We start from the raw sequence: 24,561 nt of genomic DNA on the forward strand, positions 1-24,561 counted from the left end.
AAAGTCTAGATTACAACAGAAAGCATTTGTAAAGTACATGAAGTTGGAAGTCAGTTTATATTCTACAGAAAAGATATGCAGCATAGAATTAAGAGGTCTCTTGATTTCCTACAAGTTAAATCCTGAAAAGCTGGGCTCAAAATAATAACTTTAACCTCAAAGTTACTATAAGTGTTTTACAAAATTATCTTTAATTAACAATTATTCCTACTCTCTCAGCTGTGGACTTTTGTAAACCACTCCACCAAGTCTTTTCTCAAGGCTCTCACTTCATTAAAAATACTTCATTCCCCAAGGCAAGAGACTGTTAAATAAGAACTAAAAAGAATTCTCTGCAAAGAATTCTACTACCCTCTATGAATCACTCCCTAATTTAGGTGTTGTTTAAAGTATATTTTAACATCTATGATTTTTTAAATTAAAAGGGTGGGAAGACAGATTAAATAAATGGTTTCTAACGTCTCTAAATTTTTTTAACATATACCAATCTCTTAATATTTCAGCTGCATCTGACTATTTATTTATTCATTCACTGAGACACCACTAGATTATATACTAGACACAGAACAAGCAGGAAGACTGAGAACGGATTTGTCCTAGAGGACCCACTGGCAGTAAAGAGTGAATGGTTATACTTACATCCCTGTATGATTAGAATACTCAAAAAAGTTAGCAGACCAATTCAAAGGTTTTTGAGCTGCCAGCAAAAACCTAATTAAAGAATTGATTTACTAAAGTGATATAATACTAAAGCTAAGAGTTGGGAAACATTTCTAATTCTGCCTCTGCTAATGTGATGATGGACCTAGAGCCTGGAACTTATTTAGTACTGGAACTCATTTCTAGATCAAAGGGGTTGACCATATTATCTCTGAGGTCCCTCCCAGGTTCAGCATTCTCTAATCATTTAGAATTTAAATTGATTCTGAAGCTGAGTCAGAGGAGGAAATGGCAACCCACTCCAGTACTCTTGCCCGGAAAATTCCATGGACAGAGGAGACTGGCAGGCTACAGACCATGGGGTCACAAAGAGTCAGACACGCCTGAGCAACTGAGCACGCAAATGTTGAAGCTCAGCGCAGTAAAATTTTAAGCTTCTATCTTAGAAAGAAGAGTGACACCAAGTGGAACAAAGTCAGAAATACAGTTTTGCTTTGCTTTTCAAAGCTGAGTAGCTTAAAAGTTAACCTCTTTCTGTTAGGGGAGGGGAGAGCGGTTCTGAAGGAACCACATGTGGGCTGCTGTTGGTCACCAGCGGGCGCCCCTGGCCAGGCACAGCTGAGTACAGTTTCTGATCTTCCCCCTTCTCTCCAAAGTGGAGAGCTCCCTGAAACCACTCAGAGCTGAGCCCCACCCCAGACCAGGCAGGAGGACTGAAAGCCAAACCTAGAATCTTCCGAGGTGGAGCAAACCTCAGCGAGTACAATCCAATGCACTATTACAGTTCAATAGCTATTTACAGTAGGGCACAGATACTCATAGAGTACTGAAAGGGACAGAGATCTTCAATCACTGAACTAAGCCCTTTATTTTCGGAGTCAGGAGGAGTCTTATTAGGCCTCTCAGCTCAATCTCTCAAAACTTATACTGGTAAATTTAAGACTTTAGCTTCTATGACTTTGCATTGATTTGTAGATTAATTTTGAAATGGCATCTTTATAACAGAAAATCTCCAAACAGAGATGCATCTCTTATGGCAGCACTTCTTTTTTCTCTCTTTTATTTATTTTTTATTGAAGGATAATTGCTTTACAGAATTTTGCTGTTTTCTGTCAAACAACATGAATCAGCCATAGGTATACATATATCCCCTCCCTTTTGAACCTCCCTCCCATCTCCTGCCCCATCCCACCCCTCTAGGTTGATACAGAGCCCCTGTCTGAGTTTCCTGAGCCATACAGCAAATTCCCGTTGGCTGTCTATTTTACATATGGTAATGTAAGTTTCCATGTTACTCTTCCCATACATCTCACCCTCTCCTCCCCCTCCCCATGTCCATAAGTCTATTCTCTGTGTCTGTTTCTCCACTGCTGCCCTGTAAGTAAATTCTTCAGTACCATTTTTCTAAATTCCGTATATATGTGTTAGAATACGATATTTATCTTTCTCTTTGTGACCTACTTCACTCTGCGTAATAAGTTCTAGGTTCATCCATCTCAGTAAAACTGACTCAAAGGTGTTCCTTTTTATGGCTGAGTAATACTCCACTGTGTATATGTACCACAATTTCTTTATCCATTTATCTGTCAATGGACATCTAGGTTGCTTCCATGTTCTAGCTATTGTAAATAGTGCTGCAATGAACAATGGGATACATGTGTCTTTTTTCAATTTTGGTTTCCTCAGGGTATATGCCTAGGAATGGGATCGCTGGGTCATATGGTGGTTTTATTCCTAGTTTTTTAAGAAATCTCCATACCGTCTTCCATAGTGGCTGTATCAATTTACATTCCCACCAACAGGGCAGCACTTCTTTTTAAATTCAAATATTTAAAATTTATATGTAACTTAATTTGCTTTTGTCAGAAACCTATACATGGCTTTTGCTTTTTGAAATGGCATCTTTATAACAGAAAATCTCCAAACAAAGATACATCTCTTATGGCAACACTTCTTTTTTTCTCTCTTTTGTGTATTTTTTTATTGAAGGATAATTGCTTTACAGAATTTTGCTGTTTTCTGTCAAACCTCAACATGAATCAGCCATAGGTATACATATTAACATGAAGGTTCCCCCTTCATGTTAATACTGGAGTGGGTTGCCATTTCCTTCTCCAGGGGATCTTCCTGATCCAGGGATCGAACCCAGGTCTCCCGCATTGCAGGCAGACGCTTTAACCTCTGAGCCACCAGGGAAGCCCGATTATAAAATTATTCCAACAATACTATAAATCAACTAACTGCAATAAATAAATAAAATTATTTTTAACTTTCTTCTATGTTTTTTCACTTTGTAATCCATTTGAAATCGATTTCGACATGAGCTCTGAGGGAGACATCTTAGTTTATTTTAAGCCAGTTTCCCATTAATCTCCCTGCAACGATTTGAAATGCCATCTTTGTATACAGTACATTCTTATATATATGTGAGTTTGTTTCTGATTATCTGTTCCATTATTCTGTCATTCTATTCTGGTTTCAGCACTACACTGCTAGTTACTTTTTATTTACAACCCACTTTAATAGCTGATAATGGCTGATTAATGGCTTCCCTGGTAGCTCAGAGGTTAAAGCGTCTGCCTGCAAGGCGGGAGACCCGGGTTCAATCCCTGGGTCGGGAAGATCCCCTGGAGAAGGAAATGGCAATCCACTCCAGTATTCTTGCCTGGAGAATCCCATGGACAGAGGAGCCTGGTGTTATACAGTCCTTGGGGTCGCAAAGAGTCGGACACGACTGAGCGACTTCACTTTCACTTTCACTTTAATAGCTGATACATTGTTAACACTTTTCCTTCCTAATTATCATTTTTTCAACATTTTCCTGTTTGTCTTTACATGTTTCTTCTAAACTTTACAATAATTTTTTCAAATGTCCCCAGTATAGTCTCATTGGGACTTTGATCACAATAGTGTTATACTTTAACTCAGTGAGACCTGATACCTTTACAGATTTCCAGGAAAGTAATATTTACATTAGCATTTTAAAATCTTCCAAAAGTATTATTAAGGCCTTTCATGTCACAAAGTCAAGTCTCTTATATTATCATCTATGCAACTAAGAAAAAAATGCTAAAAATTACTATGGCAAGGAGAGTCTTATTATATGGCATTACAAACCTCCCTCTATTTCAGTATCAGTATGTTTGTGGTCACTCAGCAGTTATTTAATCTCTGCAACTTCTCTTCGCCCCAATCTGCATATTTCCATCTTTATGCACAAGACTATCATGAGTTACCTTGTCAAATGCCTTGCTGAAGTCTTCATGTGCTATTTCTACCGTATTTCTTTTACTTACTACTCCAGTAACTTTGCCATAGGAAGAAACTTGATATTAATGAATCCAACAACTTGATATTATTAAGTCCATCCCAGACCCAGTGATGACCATTCACTTTCCCAGGTACTTACAAACCATCCTCACATATTGTAAACTCTTACTTGTGATAAACTAAGCATACACCATTATTTATAGAATCAAACGTTGCAAATTAAAGAAAAAGTAGGTATGGGACAATTCAGCTACTTTAGAAGATGACTAGTCCTAAAATATCCACATCACCCTAAAAAGTCTAGCTTGACTCCTGGAACATATATACTGACAAGAGCAAGACCACAGAAAGCCTCATTACAGTTGAGAAAGGCATTACCTTTGCTCCACAGTCTGCTCCTTTCTGAATGCAAAATCCAATAAACCGTGGGTCTGCCACTTTTACTAATATGTTGTCAACACAATAGACATGAATGCTCCAAATGCCTCTTCGTTCCATATCCTCCACAATATTCTGGGCTGCAAGAGCCCGATAAAGACCACCATTCCCATCTGGAAAAAAAGAAAAAATTGCCTGTTAGTAGCAAACCAAAACTCATTATGAAGGTAACTCAAAGATAGCTCAATGTTTCTAAACAGGGCAGAAGCTCTCTAAAAACCGGTTTTACATGACAGGGCCAACAAAAACTGAGTATCCATAAGTAAGGATTCAGCGGTCAAAAAGTTTTACTATGTGATTTTGAGATAATTTACCATAAGTATACAGAGAATAACATTATTAATATAAGACTAGGCAACCCTTAAGAACATACTTTTAACTCAGTCCTTTTAACAATCTGTCCCATCATACACAGTGAAACATAAAATTCTTTACCAGGCAATGATTATTTTATAACATTTCAAGTTTTATTTGCATGATTCAAACTAGCTCTGTATTTACAGCCCCAACACTGCCAATTTCATCCACCTCAATAATAAAAATATATGACCATCTATACCAAATGATTTGTTAAGAAAGCAGATTAATATGAAGGTCTATGGTGATTTAAATACAGGTCAAAGCCTCTTCTTTCTCCATCTATTTTTAGTGCTGCTTTAATATACTTCTTCCATAACAGCCTCAGTTACAGCCTAAATGATGACCAAAAAAATTAGACAACTTCACAAAACTAAGCTAAAAATAGTAAACTCTTCCATTAATTAAAAAGAATTAAGTAGGGGTAAAAAAAAAACAAAACAGTTGAGATGAAATAAAAGTCTACATCTGCAGACCATCACTGTAAATACTATTTTTTATTTCCTTTCACCCTTTTCTCCAAGAAGTGAGTCACACAGATGACAATCTGTGAGTTCTGTATTTTCCATTCTCTTACTTAACCTACTGAAACTATTTCACTTTGTCTTTTGATATCTACAAATGATTATTTTAATACTGTTTAAGAATGAATGCTACAGATAAACTATAATCTAGCCTCATTTTTTAAATAGCAGATGCTTTCCAATTTTTCACTACAATAAGTAATGAGGCTATGAACAATACTGTATATAAAATACTGAGTAAAGAGAATAAATACTCTGAATGATGCTCAAATTGCTGTCAAGAGCACAGGAAGTATAAAAGCATATTCATTTCACCGATGGGCATTTCTGCTTTTTTTAATCACTGACAAATTTAATTATACTAAGCAAAATATTAATTTTTGACATCAAAATCACCATAGTGAAAAAAATCAAAACTTAATGAGAAACACTGTATAAATCAACCATACTTCAAACACAAAAAAAGTTAATGAATTGTGTTAAGTCTATTTCTATTCAGCATTAAGTAAGCACAGTTACAAACCTGGAGCCATAGAAACCTTATTCTTCTCTTCCAAAATAATTTTCCCATCAAAACTCATAGCAGGCAGCATTCCCTGCTGGAAGAAGATTACATTCTCTTTCTTTAAACCAAAGTACTTGTGCTTTGTGAAGAATTCCTTTGTAGATTCCATTGTTCTGCCACTGGTCATTATATACCTTGCAAGAGAAAAGCAGATCTTCTAAGCAACAACGCTATGTGAATTACGGCAAAATACAGTTTATTTCCTAAGATAAAGAAAATTTTTGAGAGCACTGTTTATTGTTTTCACTTCCTTCATCCCTTTCCTGAATAAGGCAGCATCAGTTGCTACCCAATGGTAATTTCTTCTAGCAACTTCATTAATCCTTATGCATAAAATAAATCTGTGGCCTCTCCTTGGGGGCTGGCCCACTCCCATGTCTCCGAAGTATACTATCTGCTGCCTGTTTTAATAAAGTTCTGCTGCTTGAGTTGTAAAATATTAAAACACATCTCCTGTAACAGAGAACCTGCAACAGAGAGGCTCAAGAAAACATTTCAGAACTCTGTGAAAAGTATAGTCTAAGTCAAAATCCCTCCTATTCTAATAAAAGGGATAAAGGCATAAATGCAATACATTCTAATTACCTCTTATGGTTCTTTTTACTAAAATTTTGAAATGACATCTGGGCTCTGCTCACCTTTTATTTACAATCATAAAAGTGTAAGTATACACTCTGTTGTCACAAAAATCCAACCTATGCCAATGTAGTAAAAGAGAAAAAAATTCTATCTAAAATTGTAATTACTGACTACAATAGCTAAATGTAAACTATACGTAAGTAGGGATTTTTATCTGTTTTGGTTACTGATATATTCCCAGCACCTAGAGGCAGGTACTCACTTAATACCTGTTAAATGCAAAAATGAAGAAAACTATAAAATTTACCAGGACAGTCAGTATCTGCCTGATTAACAAATTATCCTGGATATTTGAACCCTGGGCACAAAAACTTTGGGCATCATGATTCAAATGAAAAGGGACTAAACTGTTTCACGTAAGAAAAATAAACTCTGAGTTGTGAGGAGAAAGAAAGAGAAGAAAATCCAACATGAAAGTTAGGAGACTAAGGCTTCTAAGTAGAATTTTGGCCACTTAAAACACAGATGTCCCTCAAAAGTCCCCAAGGGAACCAAGATGAAAAAAAAAACACACACAAAAAACAGTTCACAACTGGCCAATACCCTTCTTAAGAACTAGAAAAGCTGAAGTAATTATAAAAAGCCTATTTTTAAAGGCATCAGAGAGCTACAAAAGCAACATGGATTAGAACTTAAAATTTAAGACAGTGAGAATCTTTCAAAGGAGACCTTCAGATATGCAGCTGCCTTTTCCTGGGGGTATTTGCTGATCTGGGGCAAAGGCCAGTGGTAAGGAATCTGAGCTTGGACCAGGCAGGACAGAGAAACCAGCAGAGCTTTTGTTAGTCTCCTGGGGCTAAAATAACAAGATTAGTGACTTCAGGGATTCCAAACACACAGCTGGTTTCCCCCTCAAAACAGGACAACTTCCAAAGCTGCTCTGAGAAACAGATTCAAGAGCTAAATCAAAACCTTTTAAAAAAACAGAGCAGAATTCCCATAATCTCCTGGTGTTCAGAAGATGAACAATGGCTGAGATAGGCCCTGGGGAGCTGGCATACAAGCAGAGACAGAATCCAAGTTTGCCCCACAGCAGAGAAATCAGTGAGACTTTCAGGTTTGGTTTGGGGGGGTGGGGGTGGCGGGGGCAAAAGGGTAGGGTTTCAGGAGGACAAGATAACCCAATATTTAAGGAAATGAGTTTCTAGAGTGAGAGAACCCACTGAGTGCCCACAGCAGTGACTGGAAACAGATCCATGGATCATCATGAAATTTCAGTTACTAAAGATAAGAAGAGACTCCAAATGCTTTCAGAGGAAAAAGGGAGAAAAAAAGACTGAGAATCAGAATGGCAACAGATCTCTCAAAAGCAATGCTTGAACAATAGACCAATGCCTCCAAATTTCAGAGGGAAACTGATTTTCAATCAAACTCTGTACACAGACAAACTACCAATCAGTATGAAGTTTACAGACTGAGAGAACCCTCTGATGATCCAAAGGTACTCAGGTAGGGGTTAAAGTTGGAAATAAATATATACTGCTCATTAAGGCTATAGTGATTATCTACCTAGCTATAATACATACTGATTTTAACATATAAAGTACAGCTCCCAAGAAAACCTGTAGTAACAGGAAATACCTCTGCTTATGAATAAAGTATATATGCATTTTGAATATTATAAGCCAATATATGTTCAGACACTCTCCCATAATGAGAGATATCTTACCATGGAATGATGCATTTGTTGCCATGATATTTTTCAGCTAACTGCTGAAGCTTCAGGATACGCTCTGCTTGAATCTGAAAAAGTGTCTTATGGGATGGCAAACCAACATCATACATCCCCTTGGGATATGCAACACCAAGTCTTGTCCCCTGCCCACCAGCTAGAAGAAGAACTGCCACTTTGTTCTGAGAAATCTGGAAAAGTCCTAAAAAAGAAAACACTTGTATCATTCTATAATTCAACACTATAGGGTTACACATAGAATGGTAGCTGCAAAGAGTCACCCTAACTGCATAAGGCATAAAGAACAAGGAATTCACAAGTAATCATGGATGACTACATTGTTAATAAAAACATTTTATTATTAAAAAATGAAGTTTATATAATCCAAACAAACACCAGATAATTAATAATACATTGTAATGAACCAATAATTGTTATTCTGATAAGGTTGGAAGGCAAAGACCAAGAGACGCTGTGAATGTTTTTCAAGCACCTGACAACTTACTAGTTGCAGCAGGTAAAGAAAAAGGATAGAAGACGATCCCCAGACTTCAGGATGAATGATGATGCTATTAAGTTACCTCCAGCCTACAAATCAATCAATAATAACTGATTAATCAATTGGCATGTAAATATACTAGACAAACTGCCATCCAGTATATGGAAAGACAAGAAATCCTGAGTTGGGAAGCAGTGTAGAACAATGGTTAAGAAGCCAGGCTCTGATGTCAGGACACCCGGGTATGAAACCAAACTCAACTGAATGAGCTTAGGGATCATGCCTGCCAAAGGGCATTAGGACACTCTGTGGGATGATGGAAATGTTCTATATTTTGATTGGGGCAGTAGTTTTATGGATGTATAAATTTTTTAAAAAGTCATAAAACTAGTGCATTTTATTGCATGTAATTATACTTCCAATAAAATTGTTTAAAATGCCTTTTTTTTCTACGGGCCATCTACTGCAGCTCAGAAGGATGTGAAACACCAAGTTCTTGTGAAACTGCAAGTGAAACAATAAAACTAAAAATGGTATTAAAAGACAGAGGTTCTCAGTTTGGATTTGAAAAAAAAACAAAAATAAAATCTTGCCATATACCATTTCTAGGAACTACCTCATCACTCTAGGTGGACAGTTTCAGCACCAGAAGGTAGAATAACCTGCGGGAAGAGGTAAAATATAGAGCGGATCTCTCAGAAGCTAGAAAAGCTGTAAAAGGTCAAATGTGATTAAGCAATGCTTGATAGGTTTTGTTCTTTTTTCTGAATTTCACACTTTTATCGAACTTCTCAGAAATTCTATGAATGAGGCAGGTCACTATCCATAATTGTAGTTCAAGCCAGAGGGAGCAGTGGCGGCCAGTATCAATTTTTTTTGTCTAAATTACCAACTTTATGCTTTATGTGTGTGTGTGGGGGGTGGTTTTTTGGTCTTACATGTTTTTGATACATTGTGTGTCTGTGTCAGTTGTTCAGTCATGTCTGACACTTTGCAACTCCATAGACTGTAGCCCACCAGGCTTCTCAGTCCATGGAATCTTCCAGGCAAGAATGCTGGAGTGGGTAGCCATTCCCTTCTTCCAGGGGATCTTCCCAACAGAGGGATCAAATCCCAGTCTCCTGCACTGCAGACAGATTCTTTACCATCCTGAGCCACCAGGGAAGCTAATATACTAGTACATTGTGAACTCAGAAAAATATTCTTAATAACCTAATATAAAATCAAAACTATCCTGATTCTACAACCTGTCTTCACTAGTAACTAAGCATAGCCAAGGATATTATGCAGGAACTTTCTGGCAATTTTTTCAATCAAAAAATTTAAAACACATTAGTTATTTCCACAGTTTTCACCTTTGATATGAAGCAGAGAGCTTAGCTACCTGAGAACTAATCTTCTCTCTTTCTTCCCTGCTTATGATGAGACTGTCCTTGTTTTCACCACAGCATTTCACTGTACCTTATTAAAGTTTGAAAATAAAATATCAAGAGTAATGCTAGCTCCAGTAATTATTACAGTAACTATAATCTAAGAGGTAAGTATAATTTTCCCCTTTTTAGACATAATAGGCTCATATGAGTTAAGGACCTTGCCCAAGGTCATAAAGCTAAACAGTGTGAATCAGGATTAGAACTTGACTCCGAGGCCTATTCACCAACACTGCACTGACTCCAGCAGTCTCTCCAAACATTTAACAGATATATTATACAGCACCATAACTTTTAGGTGCTGTATAACAGTCATTCCTATTGCCTTCTTGACCCTTCTTCTCTTTTCCATTGAATTAATGAGAAGTTGTGCTGCCTTTTCTTAAACCTTACCTATCACCCTACATGGAAAAGCTGCTGAGGTGGCCAAGAGCCCACATTCTCCAAAATTTGTCAAAGACTGAATTTCTAACAGCATTCAAGCTCTGTGTTGCCCTTAAAACAGGCCCTACAACCACCATGTAACAAAGACTGGCTGAGATGAAGCAATCTGAAGGGAACAGGGAACCATATAAAGCAGCTCTGAAAACTATTTTCCATTTGATTATGTCTTCAGTTACCAAAGAAACCATGGTTTCTAGGAAATATATTTAACTCTGCCGTCGCTGACCCAAAAAGCATTATTTAAAATTACGGGTCCACAAACCCTTACCTAAACTAGATTTATTTCAGAAGCTTACTTCAGAATGCAGAACTCTTCAAAATTTAGAAAACAGATATAATACATATACAATATGTTCATATTTTAACCCAGCAGATCTGAGACAGTTCCTTATAATCACATTAAGTGAGACAAAAAAAAAAAAAAAGTTTTTCAATACTATCTCAGGCTTCCCTGGTGGCTCATTAGGTAAAGAATCCGCCTGCAATGCAGGAGACCCGGGTTTCATCCCAGGGTTGGAAAGATCCCCTGGAGACGGAAATGGCTACCCACTCCAGTATCCTTGCCTGGAGAATCCTGTGGACAGAGGAGCCTGGTGGGCTGCAGTCCACGTGGCCGCAAAGAATCAGACATAGCTGAATGACTAACACTACTGCTACTACTACTTGCTCAACCCTCATATGCCACCAAAGGTGTTGGAATCAAAAATATTTCTAAATGTGTTCCCCAAAAGTCCCAGATAAATATTCTGGACACAAAGATCTTTGTTCTTTTCGTACTATTTATTTTCTTTATAGAGCACATGTCTTTTAAGTTGTTATACTATTAATGTGGCTTTCCTGGTGGCTCAGTGGTAAAGAATCTGCCTGCCAAGGTAGGAGACACAGGTTCGATCCCTGGGTCAGGAAGATCCTCTGGAGAAGGAAATGGTAACCCACTCCAGTACTCTTGCCTGGAGAATCCATTCAGACAGGGGAGCCTGCAGAGCTACAGTCCATGGTGTCACAAAAGAAACAGACAGGACTTAGCAACTAAACAACAAACTGTTAATGTGGTTCTAGTGATCCTTCCTGACTTTTCACTTTTACCTTCAGTCCAAAGTTACATTATTTCTCTCAGCTCCCTTTAAGAGCCACGCTTCCAGAGTCACTTCCATGTCTCAGCTCTAGCTCTCCTTGTGGCCACCCAGCATCAATCGGCACTTTCCCTAGGTTCTAACGAGTTATCAAAATTATCACTGTGTAACCTTTTCTCTTCCTTGGATCAGTGCCCTAAACCATTGCTTCATTCCAGATTTCCAAATGGTTCTGCTTTAAAGCTTTGCAAACCAACAGCTGGTAGTGGCCTCTTCATTCAAATAAACAGCATGTTTTTGTTTCCTAAGCCCTCCAATGCCACAGTTTCTCCAATTCTTTTTTCTTTTTTTCTAATTTTTTCATCTATTTTTTTTAATTAAGTAATTTTTTACTGAAGGATAATTGCTTTACATCTCCAATTCTTTCTCCACACTTTCTCCAATTCTTCTTTCCACCTGTGGCCCTGATAACGCATATAATCACTGTGTCTTAAAACCAGCACTGACGCCATGCTTGCCAGGTGTACATTTACAGGCAGATCTGCATTTACAACTCATCTCCAGCTAGCCCCAACTATTATAATGAATTATAACAAACTTCATAAATATTTGTGATAAAAAGGTGTCTGCATTAACTTCTTCCTGCTTATACATCTGACTCATGAGCAGACAGAGAAAAACAAGAGGAAAGAAAGCAGTCCCTAGAGTATTAAAGCCAGCTGCAATTCAAGAACTAAATGCAGCTATAGCTGTTTTTGTTAACAATATCAAATCCTGCTGAGCTGAAGTATTCATCTACTTAATCCATGTTACTGCAATAAAACTGCATTGTTTATCAAACATGTGTAATGCATAAATTAGTATCTGCTTTATGACAGACGAAATATTTCTTGAAATTAAGTAGGCCAATAAAATTCTGTAAGCCTCATAGTTACACGGCAATACACATGATTTCAAACCGTATAATTCTATACAGGCAGCACTACACCTATCTGAAAAATGTTGACTGTTTTTATAAACAGGCTTAAAACGTACTTAACCCAAGTGACACTTAGGAAATTATGAACTTTTATTTCAAAACTTCCACAAAAATATGGGGAAAAAACTTGAAAAGTACAGTACTATATCATCCTTCCCATCTTTTCATTATATGATAAAAGAGTTAATTACCTTCCCACAGAGGTCAGGACCTAACACACATCAAATCACAGGTTTAAAAAAAAAAGAGGAAAGAAATCAAGCCAGAGTGAGCAATTTCCAGGACACGGGTAGAGCTCTCTCCTCAGAGAGTCAGGCATGTGGGCCCAACAGGGTCTGAACAGTTTTCCTAGTAACACTTACAGAAAACAGAGAGGAGTTTACAGTAGCCTCTCCCAGGTCAACTGCTTCCTGGATAACTTCCTGCTTGGACTAGTTCCTCTCAAACATACTCTTTGATTTGGGCATGTGCCTGAAACAAAGAGGCTAGCAGAGGTGCTTCTGAAATTCAGCATCGTCAGAATTTTCTGTCCGCACTACTGGACAAGCAGTGGGGTAAACAGGCTAATCAACTGGTGCAAACAAAGGAAGACTATACAAGAAAGAGGAGGTATTCTAAGAGTTTAATTTTTAATCGCATTTCACAGATTAAACAATTATTTTATAGATTAACTATTTCCCCAAAATATTAAGAACGAAAAGTAGACTAATAAGGGAAACCTCTATTTGGACTGGTTTCAGATACTGGTGGATTATTATAAATTTCATTAGGTATAATGATGGCATTGTAATTAGGGGAAGAAAATGTCCTTGTACTTAAGAGATGCATACTAAACTTTATGAGGATAAAAATAACATAATGTTTGCAATTTGCCTTAAAATACTATAGCAGAGAAAAATAAGAGGGATATATGAAGCAGAATTTTGAAAATTATGTAATTAAGGTGATATATATGTGGAATTTCATTATACTATTTTTTGTCCCAAATACCTGTTTCCAAATAAGCTTGAAATTTCTTCGTAATAACAAATTCTTAGGCAGGCTACATGACTATACATAAACTATGAACCTAATGTATGTGTGTGTATATAAGAAAATACTATAAAATTTTATTTTATTTTATTACTAGTGAGTACCTCTGGATTGTGAGACAGCAGAGATTTATCTTTTTTCTCTTGTAATTCTTAGTATTTTCCAACCTCTCCAAAATATGTATCACTTTTAAAATAAAACAAATCTATAAGAGATATCAGAGCACTAGATTTCAGAAAATGTAGAGGAAATGTTAACACATTTTTTCTAAACAATCCATTTACTTTTCTACCATAATGCTATATAAATTAATTTTTTTAATGTTTCATAGGCAAAAAAAAAGGCTAACACTGACTACTAATTTATTATAACATAAAGTTAGAAGATTGTTTTGTGTTCAGTTCAAGCATGGGTTGCTTTTATAAAGAATGGAATTTTTTAAGCAAATATATTTGTCCAGAGTAAGTATCCTTTCTAAAATAATATTCTCATCGAAGCTTCTGAATTACTTCTTCCAAGATCTGAGTTTTATAAGACAGAGATTTTTCAGACTCCTCTACCTTTCATTTTCTGTGCTTTAAGAATTAAATTAAAACAAGAACTCTCTTCAGGAAGGACCTCAGTGGTCACTTATGTATTCATCCCTCAGCAATAATTTTCCACCCTAGGTGTTAAAATGTCTGATGTCAACAGTCACCAGACACTCTGAAATTACTGTAACATGCTTTTACTTTCCCTCTCCTGGGGCACTGGGAAGGGGCAGGGGCAGCAAGGGTGTGGGGGTTGGGGCCCGGTTGTCTTTGATACAATTATCAGTAATCTCCTACTGTCTGAAATAAAGCATCCTAATCTTTGCAATGGAACTCTCTTTCCTTAGATAGCTTACTGAAGAAACTTCATGTTGTTACAAACTTTGTACACATATGGTAGTTTCTAAGCAAAAAGGATGTAAAGTCTGTTCCAAAGTCTCCTTCTCCACCCCTACTGCTAAAGCCACAATTGGCTACTGCTCCCTTGACCATAAGCCAAAAGGAAGTTTGCTTTGTACCTTCTTATACTAGACTTGCTTCTAACCGTTCTGGATTTTAATTTAAATGAAAGGTCACTGGGCTTGTTCCATAGATTTCAACGTAAGAAGAATTAAATTATACATAGATTCCAAGTATAAGAAGTCTTCATTGCTGCTCATGGTCCCCATTATACAAGGTCAAAGTTTTATCTTTCCAAAGAGTTAATTCTAAGACTTTATCCCCATAAAACCACAAGGAGAAATATAGGCAGCTGGCATACCAGAGGGTAAGAAAGGCCTTGTGTGGCTTTTGGTCTGAAGAAGAAGCCTTTCTGAAACCCAGGGAGGGAGAGAAGGATCACTGAACCCTAAGTTAGTGAGGGTCAGAGTGTCGCCACAGTCCTCCACTCAGAAGGATCTGCCTGCAAGTCCCTCCCACATCTTAGTGCAGGGCCCTCTTCTAGGTGAGCAGTTACACTAGATACTAACAAACATTTTAAAATCTGAAAGGGCCCTCCCTGAAGATCATCCAATTATTTCAATGTTTTTAATTTCCAAGCCCTTTTAAATAAAACCTCAGGTATCAAGCTTTATTTATGTATCAAAATAAGTCAAAGTAGAACTGCTCCTGGAGTGGGGACACGAAGGGGCTGGAGACCTACTGTTTAGCATCTGTTCCTGCCCTTCTCACATCAAACAGTCTCACCAGCAGTCAAAACCCTGGAGGTCTTTGGAATACAGTTTGAAAAAGAGTAAATCTGTAAGCCCAGAGAAAGACATGAAGATAATGGTACAGAAGAAGGTTGATAATGATAGTTGTTTCTTTTCTGGGAAAATGCTGAGAGTGCCAAAGAGCAAAAGACAAAATAAAAATAGCCACAGTGTAGTGTGAATACAGGCTATAAATCATATCCATAAAAGTAAATATGTATATTACCAACTACTAGGTGGCAATGCGAGCCAATAAAAACACAGATATGATGAGGTTATCAGCAACTTCTCTACAGTTATTTCTGTTACTTTGATATTATTAATATTTTTGCCACAAAGTAATGTTTTTTTAAAAAAGAAAGAAAAGTATTAGTCCAGCCTGTTACTTCTACAGCTGAGGAAATAAGGTCCAGATTTGCCAAGAAGCATGGACAAATACTTAAGGGCCTGGGCTGCAATATTTAGTCACTTGTACTTACAGAGTAGTAGATTATAAAAACCACAGTTCTTAACCCCACCAAAAGAAAAACTAAATTTTAGTTATTTTACCATTTTCAAAAGCATTTATTAGTACTCATTATGGGGTTAGAGTTAGATTTTATGATATGCTTTAGAGGAGAAGGCACTGGAGTAATTCAGGAAACATTTATCAATCAACTTATAACTGCAAAATACTGTTCTAAATACTATGGATATACATAGAAACTAGGACATGGGCTGCTCTTTAAAAGTTTACATTGTGACAATGAAGATAGACATAAACAACCCTTATTATAAGAAAGAATGAAAGAAAAGCATGCACAAACAACTCCAGCCTGGGACACTGAAAAAGAGGTGATGAACCATGGAGAATGAACCACTGCACCACACAGCTCCAGGAGACGGGCAGCCTCACAAGGAGATCCTGTCACATAGAGAAGGTGCAAAGGCCAGACGCAGCTAAGGACAAGCACCAGCAAAGGCAGGAAAGGCATAACAGAATGTTCAGAGAAAGATGAATTATGGGTTCCAGCTGAACTGTGTGGGGCGGTAGAATCGGAGAGAAACATAAAAGATAAGACTAGATACACATCTAGGGCTGGGTTAGGGAAGGTTTTTGGCGTAAGCCAGCATGAACTGAAACATTTAGCTTGTGCTCCAGGAAGGGAAATCTAATAGTAGTACAGATAATGAGAAAGGAAAGAGACTGGAGTTAATTTTGGACTTGAAGGAGAAAAGCCATGAACTAGGCACGTGAGTCTGGGTAAACTCCGGGAGCTGGTGACGGACAGGGAGGCCTGGTGTGCTATGGTTCATGGGGTCGCAAAGAGTCAGACACGACTGAGCGACTGAACTGAGGCATCAGAAATGAAAAGAGAATGGAGGGACTGGCAACAGGAGCTACCACAGTGTCCTGGCCACACAATCTGTCACTTCTGGATCAGTCACCTGGTTTAAGGTCTTAGGGAAGTCAAAATATTAACGATGTGACTCAAGTTACTTTAGTGGATTTAAATCCATTAAATGGTATATCTCATAAAAAACCTTACAGCAAATCTTTCCAAGCTCAGTACCTTCACTTTCCCAGGCCTGCAGCTGATCTTGATCCCTGGTAGCACTGCCCAGCACCTCTCGAGGGACAGGTTCCATCCGTGCATCCACTTTCTCTGGCTGGGAGGAATGGTTAAATCCTTCAATGGCCTTTTGGAAAAATAAGTTCAGCTCCTGGAAGTTCATGGCCTGGAGCTCCGCATAAAGTTCTACCTGTTGGGCCTCCTCCAACTCATTCCAGAAGTCCAGCAGGTGTTCCTGCCCAGCTTTGGACAACCTGAGTTTGAGGTCATTAACATTCATAATGCTCTATAGCCAAGTTTTGTGATAACGGAGGTGTAATTTCTGTACCTGTAAACCTGAAAGAGAAAAGGAATCAACAGCAGGTCAAAGTCCAACACTGAAACCTAAAGAAATTTTTCCTGCTAAAAATGAGTACATTAAAAAGAAAAAAACCTTGAGAGTTCCCTGGTGGTTACGACTCAGTGCTTCACTGCTAGGGCTCAGGTTCAATCCCTACTTGGGGAAGTAAGATCCCACAAGCAGCACAACACAGCCAAAAAAAATTTTTTTAGTAAAATTAAAATAAATAATAATTAAACACTTGATGTTAAGGAAATATTGCTTTTCCATCATGATCATACTCATAAGAGACCAAACTTGAAAGACAATGTTAATTATTCTTATATACCAGGCACTGTACCAAGTACTTTGCTTACATGGTCTCATTTTATTTTCAACAACTCTATTCCTAGGTGGTGCAGTAGTAAAGGATCCACCTGGTGATGCAGAAGATGCAAGAGACACAGGTTCGATCCCTGTGTCAGGAAGATCCCCCGCAGAAGAAAATGGCAACCCACTCCAGGATTCTTGCCTGGAAAATCCCATGGACAAAGGAGCCTGGTGGGCTTCAGTCCATGGGGTTGCAAAAAGTCAGACACGACTGAGCAACTAAGCCCACCACACATGGCCCTTTATCTTTGCCTGCTATATAGCAATTTATTCTTGGCTATCCCGGGCCCTGGCCAACGTGAAAACTGAACATAAATATTTATTGGGGTAGAAAACAAGAAATAAACCAAAGAAAGACATAACTTAAATTTTATGCAAACCTAATGAAGTGTTTCAGAGAAGGCAATGGCAACCCACTCCAGTACTCTTGCCCGGCAAATCCCATGGACAGAGGAGCCTGGCGGGCTGCCGTCTCTGGGGTCGCACAGAGTTGGACACGACTGAGCGACTTGGCAGCAGCAGCAATGAAGTGTTTTACCCTGTTTACTGGAATAGGAAATGGCAACCCACTCCAGTATTCTCGCCTGGAAAACAGCATGGACAGAGAAGTGTGGCAGGCAACAGTTCATGGGGTAGCAAAAGAGTCGGACGTGACTGAGCAACTGAGCACACACACATGACAGAAATACTACTATCATCATTACTTTACAGGTGAGAAGACCAAGGCACAGAGAAGCAAAGCAACCCAGCTGACTCATGCAGCTGGGGTATGAATATAGGCAGTCTGATTCCCGGGCTCTAGCTGCCTCTTTACACTCCTCTGACCACTAAACTACTACTGAAAAAATAACTAACTGCTTAATATTTTCAACCTTTCTCCTTTTATCTCTAAGAACAGAAATAGAGAATTCAGAATACAACAATATCAAGGAGACAGAAACACCTACAGTCATAAAAAATACGGTTTTATCTCAAAGGCAACTCCTGCAGAGAAGGAATAAAATAAGTCCACCATCTTTACTAAGAATTAAACCCTAAAGGACAAGCAATCTACACAAAACAATCCAGGGATAAGACAATGCTTTTTAAGAGTATTCCATGTTAATCCAGCAAAATGTTAAATTGCATACAATAAAAAGAGAATGAGGAAATATTTAGTCTACTTAATACAGATAAATGCAAAAGACAGGCATTGTCCAGAAAGGGTTCACAAAGGAAGCATGATCTAGCTGTGCCTTAAGGGTTGACCACATTATATAGATAAGATTAGGAAATAAGTGGGCTTCCCAAGTGGCTCAGTGGTAAAAATCCATCTGCCAAGTAGGAGACATGGGTTCAAAACCTAGGCCGGGAAGATTCCCTAGAGAAGGAAATGGCAACCCACTCCAGTATTCTGCATAGGAAAACCCGTAGATAGAAAAGCCTGGTGGGCTACAGTACCCAGGGTCCAAAAAAGTTGGACATGACTTAGTGACTAAAAACAACAACAGAAATAAGCAGAGCCTGTTGTCCACAAGAAGTACACATGAACAGGACAGAGAGCAGCAAGAAAGCTAAAAAGTTTTATATAGAATGATGGGAAATGATTTAAGGTAGGGCTAACATGTGAACAGTGAGCCCTGAAAACTAAGCAAAAGCATTTAGATCTAACCAAGTAAGTAACAGGAAGCCAACACAGCTTATTAACAGGGCCGGGCCACCATGCTTTCCAGACATGAGAGAAAAGAGCATTGCACAAAAGAGACTGTAAGGAGAGACAACAAGAAGCAGGAAAACGAGTTAAAACACATCTGCAGGTATGAAAAACCAAAGAGGAACCAGATTTGTTGCAGAGGAAATAAAAGTGAGAAGGATAATTTGAGACATACTGTAAAGAATCATCATTGCATTATAATTATTTAACTGAGATATAAAAGATGGAGGGAAAGTAGTTACCAAAGAAAAATCCAACTATCTTCTCCTCTAAGAATAGTAAAAGGTAGTTCAGAGCAAAATTCTGCAGCTCAGTTAAATTGCTTATTTCCCTGTTTCCTTTTGCCGGTAAAGTGGGATTAATAATCCTCGCTACCTGATGAAGACTATTAAGCATCAAACACCATTTACGAACTCAGGTTAAGAAAACCTACATCTGGGTGTCCCCTGAAGGGGCAATAACAACAAACACTAAGATATACAGAAACACATTTCTAACTGCTTTATAGACAGCTGTTCACTTAATCCTCAAAACAACCCTTAGGTCCTGTTACTGCGATTACTTTACAGAGGAAGAAACTGAGCCACAGAGACAATTTGCCGACAGTCCAAAACCAGGAGGGTGATAGAGTTAGGATTCAAATCCTGACAGCCTGACTCCTAACTGCATGCTCTTAACCATCATGCTGTATTGCCCCTCAGGAGAAAAAGGACTCTGTTATCTTCGTGTAGATGTCTATGCGTGTATGTGTGTGTGTGTGTGTAAAACAGAGAGATGGCAAGATAAAGAAGTAATTTAGACTTTATTCAGAAATATAGACACATTTGATTTCTTATACCTGACTCACTGTGCAAAACTGAGTGCCTATGCCATCGTGGAAAAGGAAGGAAATGTGCAGGACAGCGGGAGAGGAACTTCACAGGATGCACCAGATATAACCACCTCTCTCCCACAAAAAGTACAGCACTTCCTCCACTGATTCTGATAAGAGGTGTGTGCATGTGTGTAATTGTAAGCAGTAGTGAATAAGAGACTAGGTTAGGATTTTTATTTTGACAGCCAAAGTCTGAAAAAGTTGAAGATCTATAAATTATGACAAAATTTCTTGATATGCCCACACCAATGCACCTCCATCAACAACAATGACGTATTTGTAGTAGTCCACCATTATCAAATATACCTTCGGTGGTGGTGGTTTGGTGGGGGTTTAGTCACCAAGTTGTGTCAGATTCTTGCGACCCCATGGACTGTAGCCCGCCAGGCTCCTCTGTCCATGGGATTCTCCAGGCAAGCATAGTGGAGTGGGTTGCCATTTCCTTCTCCAGGGGATCTTCCCGACCCAGGAATCGAACCTGGGTCTCCTGCAGTGCAGGCAGATGATTTACCAACTGAGTTATGAGGGAAGTAAATACACCTTTATTGGAATTTAAACCCTAGCATAAAAGATATCTGGCCTTCCCAGGTGGCTCAGGGGTGAAAAATCTGCCTGCCACTGTAGGAGGCACAGGTTCAATCCCTGGGTTGGGAAGAATCCCTGGAGTTAGGAAATGGCAACCCACTCCAGTATTCTTGCCTGGAAAATTCCACGGACAGAAGAGCCTGGTGGGCTACAGTCCCTGGGGTCCCAAAGAGTCTGATGGACTGAACACATGCAGACAGGAATAAAAGATATCCAGCACTTCACGCTCCTTTTCTGCTTTCCTTCCTACTCCTATCTCTGCTGCTATATTATGCCTCCCCAGTTGGTAAGTAAACTCTCAAACCTTTAGAAAAACATAGGGGCCATAACCATCGAATCCTATAAATACTTCACAGCATAGTATATTAAATCTTTTTTAGCCTTAGCTAAGGGAGCCAGCTCAGCAACAGTGAAGGAATAGAAACTGCCTTCATTTTCCTAATTTCACCACAAAGACCTTAAACTAAAGGCACTACGTAATAACATACATATAGTATCATAATCACTATTACCTGGTTTCAGATATCATTAGCCACGTACAAATAAATATAACATAGGGTCGGGCCAAACTTAATAAAATCTTCAGGAAACCATATGTTCAGCACATGTGTGCTCTAAACCCTCCAATCTCATCTTTCTGCTTGGCCAAGCCAGGGGCAAGCCAGACATTTCAACCCTCTCCCATTAGCAGTATTAAAACAAAAGCGGCAAGTAAGGTTTTGTTCCACTCTCAGGTCCTCCACGGGTAACTCGAATCCTTACTGTACTGTCAACGCTTCCAGAGTCTCTCCCTCATATATTCAAGACGCCCCAACCCGCTCCCATGGGACAGTCGCAACGACTTCTCCCCACTGTAGGATCCCACCCCAAGCTTGGCCTAAGTCCGTTGCCTGAGAACCTCAAGGCCCCCGTCCAGGTCCAGGTGAGGCTCCACTCCCAACCGCAGACAAGCCCCCGATGCCAGACCCTGCCCTTCCGGGGCCCCCGCACGCCAGCGCTCCCGGCCAGGTAGCCGAGGCTGAGAAGCGCCGCAGGGCACAGGAGGCGGTGTGGGTGTGAGGCGGGCTCTTCCGCGTGTGCCCAGACGCCGGCTCTGTGCACGTACGTGCACCGCGTGTCCACGTCGCGCGCGAGGCCTCGGAAGCGTGTGCGTGGCGGCACCGGCCCCCCACCGCCCCGGCTCCCGAATCCCGCCGTCTACTCCAGGATGGCGGGAGGAGACAGCGACTGGGTTGGGCGCCCCCCACCTTTCTCGGCGCGACCGCAGCTCCTCCCGGCTCCGGGTCCTTCGGCGCGGCCACTCATCTGCGTCCAGCGCCAGCTCCTAATATATAGCTTCATCCGGGGGGCCGGGGCGGCAGGGCGGGCCGGGAGCTGGGGCAAGGGGGAGCGCCGGCCCCGGCCACCCCGCCCCTCCGTCTCTGCGACGAGTGGCTGCCGCGCGGGGAGGAGCCGCAACCCGCCTCCCCGACACGTCAGCTCCCTGAGCGCAGGCGACTCGGCGGACGCGGGGAGGAGCGCCGGGAGAGGCGGGGCGGGGCGGGGCGGGGCGGGGCCTTCACGTCACTCATCCTCCGGCCCAATGGGGACGGCGCAGGGGTCCTGTCAGCAAGCGGCCCCGCCCCCCAGGGCCCTGAGGCCAGGAGGGGTGTCTTTTGCGTCCGAAGGAGGGGGCGAGGCCCGAGGAACCTCGCTAGACCAGGTTCTAAGCGCCTTGATTTCACCGCGTTGTCCCTCGAGGGCCCCTCCCGTGGCTCCTAGTCAGCCCAGTGGCCCAGCGGCTCGGGGCGTTCCCCTCCTTTCCCGAAATGGACCGCAGAGTTAGTCGGGGAGCTGTGTCATCGGGTGGCGGATTTCCGACCGCCCACTCCGAGGATTGCGAAAGCGCGTCGGCCAACGTCTTGGCGCGGAACACCAGGGCGTGCCCTCTGACCTGGGGCTGCTGTTTCGTCTTGAGTTGGCCAGATAGGCAGGGCTCTGACCGTCTTTTCTGTTTTATCGTGGTTTACGTCCCAAGCACGTGAAGCAGGCCCATTAACTTTTGCATAAATAAGCACACACACACACACAAATAGGAAATGCAAGCAAATGTATTAGGTAGCCCGAGGAAATGAAAAGCGCGCCATTGAGACTGAGCCCGCACATCAGCTTTGTGTGACTGTGGCCCCTCCCTGGGCCTCCATATATTAAAGGAAAATGGTCTTTGGGCTGGCTGACCTCCAAGGCCCTCCAAGGCAGTGCAACTGTTTATAATTGGGTGTGTACCATATATCTTTGTGTGGATGTGCCCTGCAGATTATATGCTTGACATATAAAAGCTGTGTTTACCTGTAGCACAGCTTTTGCAAGAAGTTCAATATGCTGAAATATCAAAACATCTAGATTTAACAAAACACCTGACAGAAATTCAGCTACTTAGGTGCCTTTCTTCTGCCTTCTTGAGTGAAAATGCCTTTTAATTTTCTTTATCAATTTCAAAATTATCCACTGCATTAAGTAACAGAAAAATTTACACCAGATAAGTACTCCTGGTAGTAATACATTCAGGAGGTTGAATATTCTATCTTGACATTCTATCATCCCAGAATGTCATCCATTTGTTTGAAAGATTTATAGTATAGTGGTTAGGAACATGACATCTACAGACAGAATTCCAACTTCTTTATTGCTTGGAATCTTTGGCAAGTTGATTAACTCTTGCTCATCAGTTTTCTTATCTATAAAATATAGAAAATAATAAAAATGCCCCTTAAGGTTGTTGTGAGAACTAAATAAGTCAATACAATAACAGAATGTAGAACAGAGTAAACAATAAATTGTAATTGTTTTTATATGAGTGTGCATGCTATCAGGTCCTGGAAACCTTGATATACTTCTCATCATTTGGAAAACCTTCCATTGTTTGGTCCCTGATACTACACTACAAAGAACATTTCTCGTAAACCTTTGGTAACTACGAACAAAATTGCTCCCATTAATGTTTATAATAGTTCATTTGAAACACTTGTCTTGGGACTAATTCTACCTTTTTTTTAAAATAAATGAACTCTTTACTAATGATTTTCCTCTTTATTCATTCATTCATCTAAAATTAATAGAATGCCTATAATACTCCAGACACTATCATAGAGTCTTGTTTAAAGATATTTTTCTTTTAAAAAAGTTATTTATTTTTTATTTATTTATTTATTTATTTGGCTGCCCTCGGTTCTGGTTGGGCATGCAGAATCTTTCATTGCAGCACGCGGCATCTTTTTGAAAAATTTTGGCTTTGCTGGGTCTTTGTTGTGGTGCGAGGGCTCTTCGTTGGTTCATGCAGGCTTCTTTTGTTGCAGAACAGAGGCTCTAGAGTTTGAGGGCTCACTACCTGAGGCATGCAGGTTTCTCTCTAGTTGTCCCGCAGCACGTAGGATCTGAGTTCCCCAACCAAGTGTCAAACCCACATCCCCTGCATTGGAAGGTGGATCCTTAACCACTGGATCACCAAAGAAGCCCTATAAAGTCTTTATCTTTTAATTTTTACCATACTCATGTGAGCTAATCACAAATATGGAAAGGGAGTGAGACTAGAATAACCTCTTAAGATTGGAATTGAAGTTAGCATGAACTCATGATTATTCATCCAAATACAGAACTGGCATAGATACATGTGCATATGTGGCAGTACTGTATATTTGGGGTGGGGGGTGAACTATCAGTTAATGAATTTGGGTAACAGGTATATGAAACTTTATACTGCTCAACAATTTCTCCATAAGGCCGAAATTACATACAAATTTTAAAGTTCAAAAAACTGAAATACAACTAATGCTGAGTCATCATTGTCAGTCCAAAAGAAAATCTTT

At 39.9% G+C, this 24,561-nt stretch overlaps 1 protein-coding gene across 6 annotated transcripts in view; it reads right to left on the reverse strand.

Annotated features, from left to right (window-relative positions):
- UAP1 (UDP-N-acetylglucosamine pyrophosphorylase 1) overlaps positions 1-22,207 on the reverse strand; it is a 32,327-nt gene extending 10,120 nt beyond the window's left edge. For 3 of the 6 annotated variants that reach the window (XM_040230006.1, XM_040230007.1, XM_040230003.1), the window contains exons 1-5: positions 21,964-22,207; positions 16,856-17,191; positions 8,123-8,327; positions 5,773-5,948; positions 4,309-4,481 (exon numbers count right to left, since the gene is read on the reverse strand). In XM_040230006.1, coding sequence (XP_040085940.1) covers positions 4,309-4,481; positions 5,773-5,948; positions 8,123-8,327; positions 16,856-17,135 — 834 coding nt within the window. In that variant the 5' untranslated portion in view covers positions 17,136-17,191; positions 21,964-22,207. Of the gene's footprint in view, positions 1-4,308; positions 4,482-5,772; positions 5,949-8,122; positions 8,328-16,855; positions 17,192-17,944; positions 18,214-18,727; positions 18,747-21,963 lie in introns of those variants that run through there. The other 3 variants (XM_040230008.1, XM_040230004.1, XM_040230005.1) reach the window with 2 other exon arrangements.
- Positions 22,208-24,561: the final 2,354 nt, after the last annotated feature.

This window comes from Oryx dammah, unplaced genomic scaffold (assembly GCF_014754425.2).
Source record: "Oryx dammah isolate SB20612 unplaced genomic scaffold, SCBI_Odam_1.1 HiC_scaffold_28, whole genome shotgun sequence".
Taxonomy (NCBI): Eukaryota; Metazoa; Chordata; class Mammalia; order Artiodactyla; family Bovidae; genus Oryx; species Oryx dammah.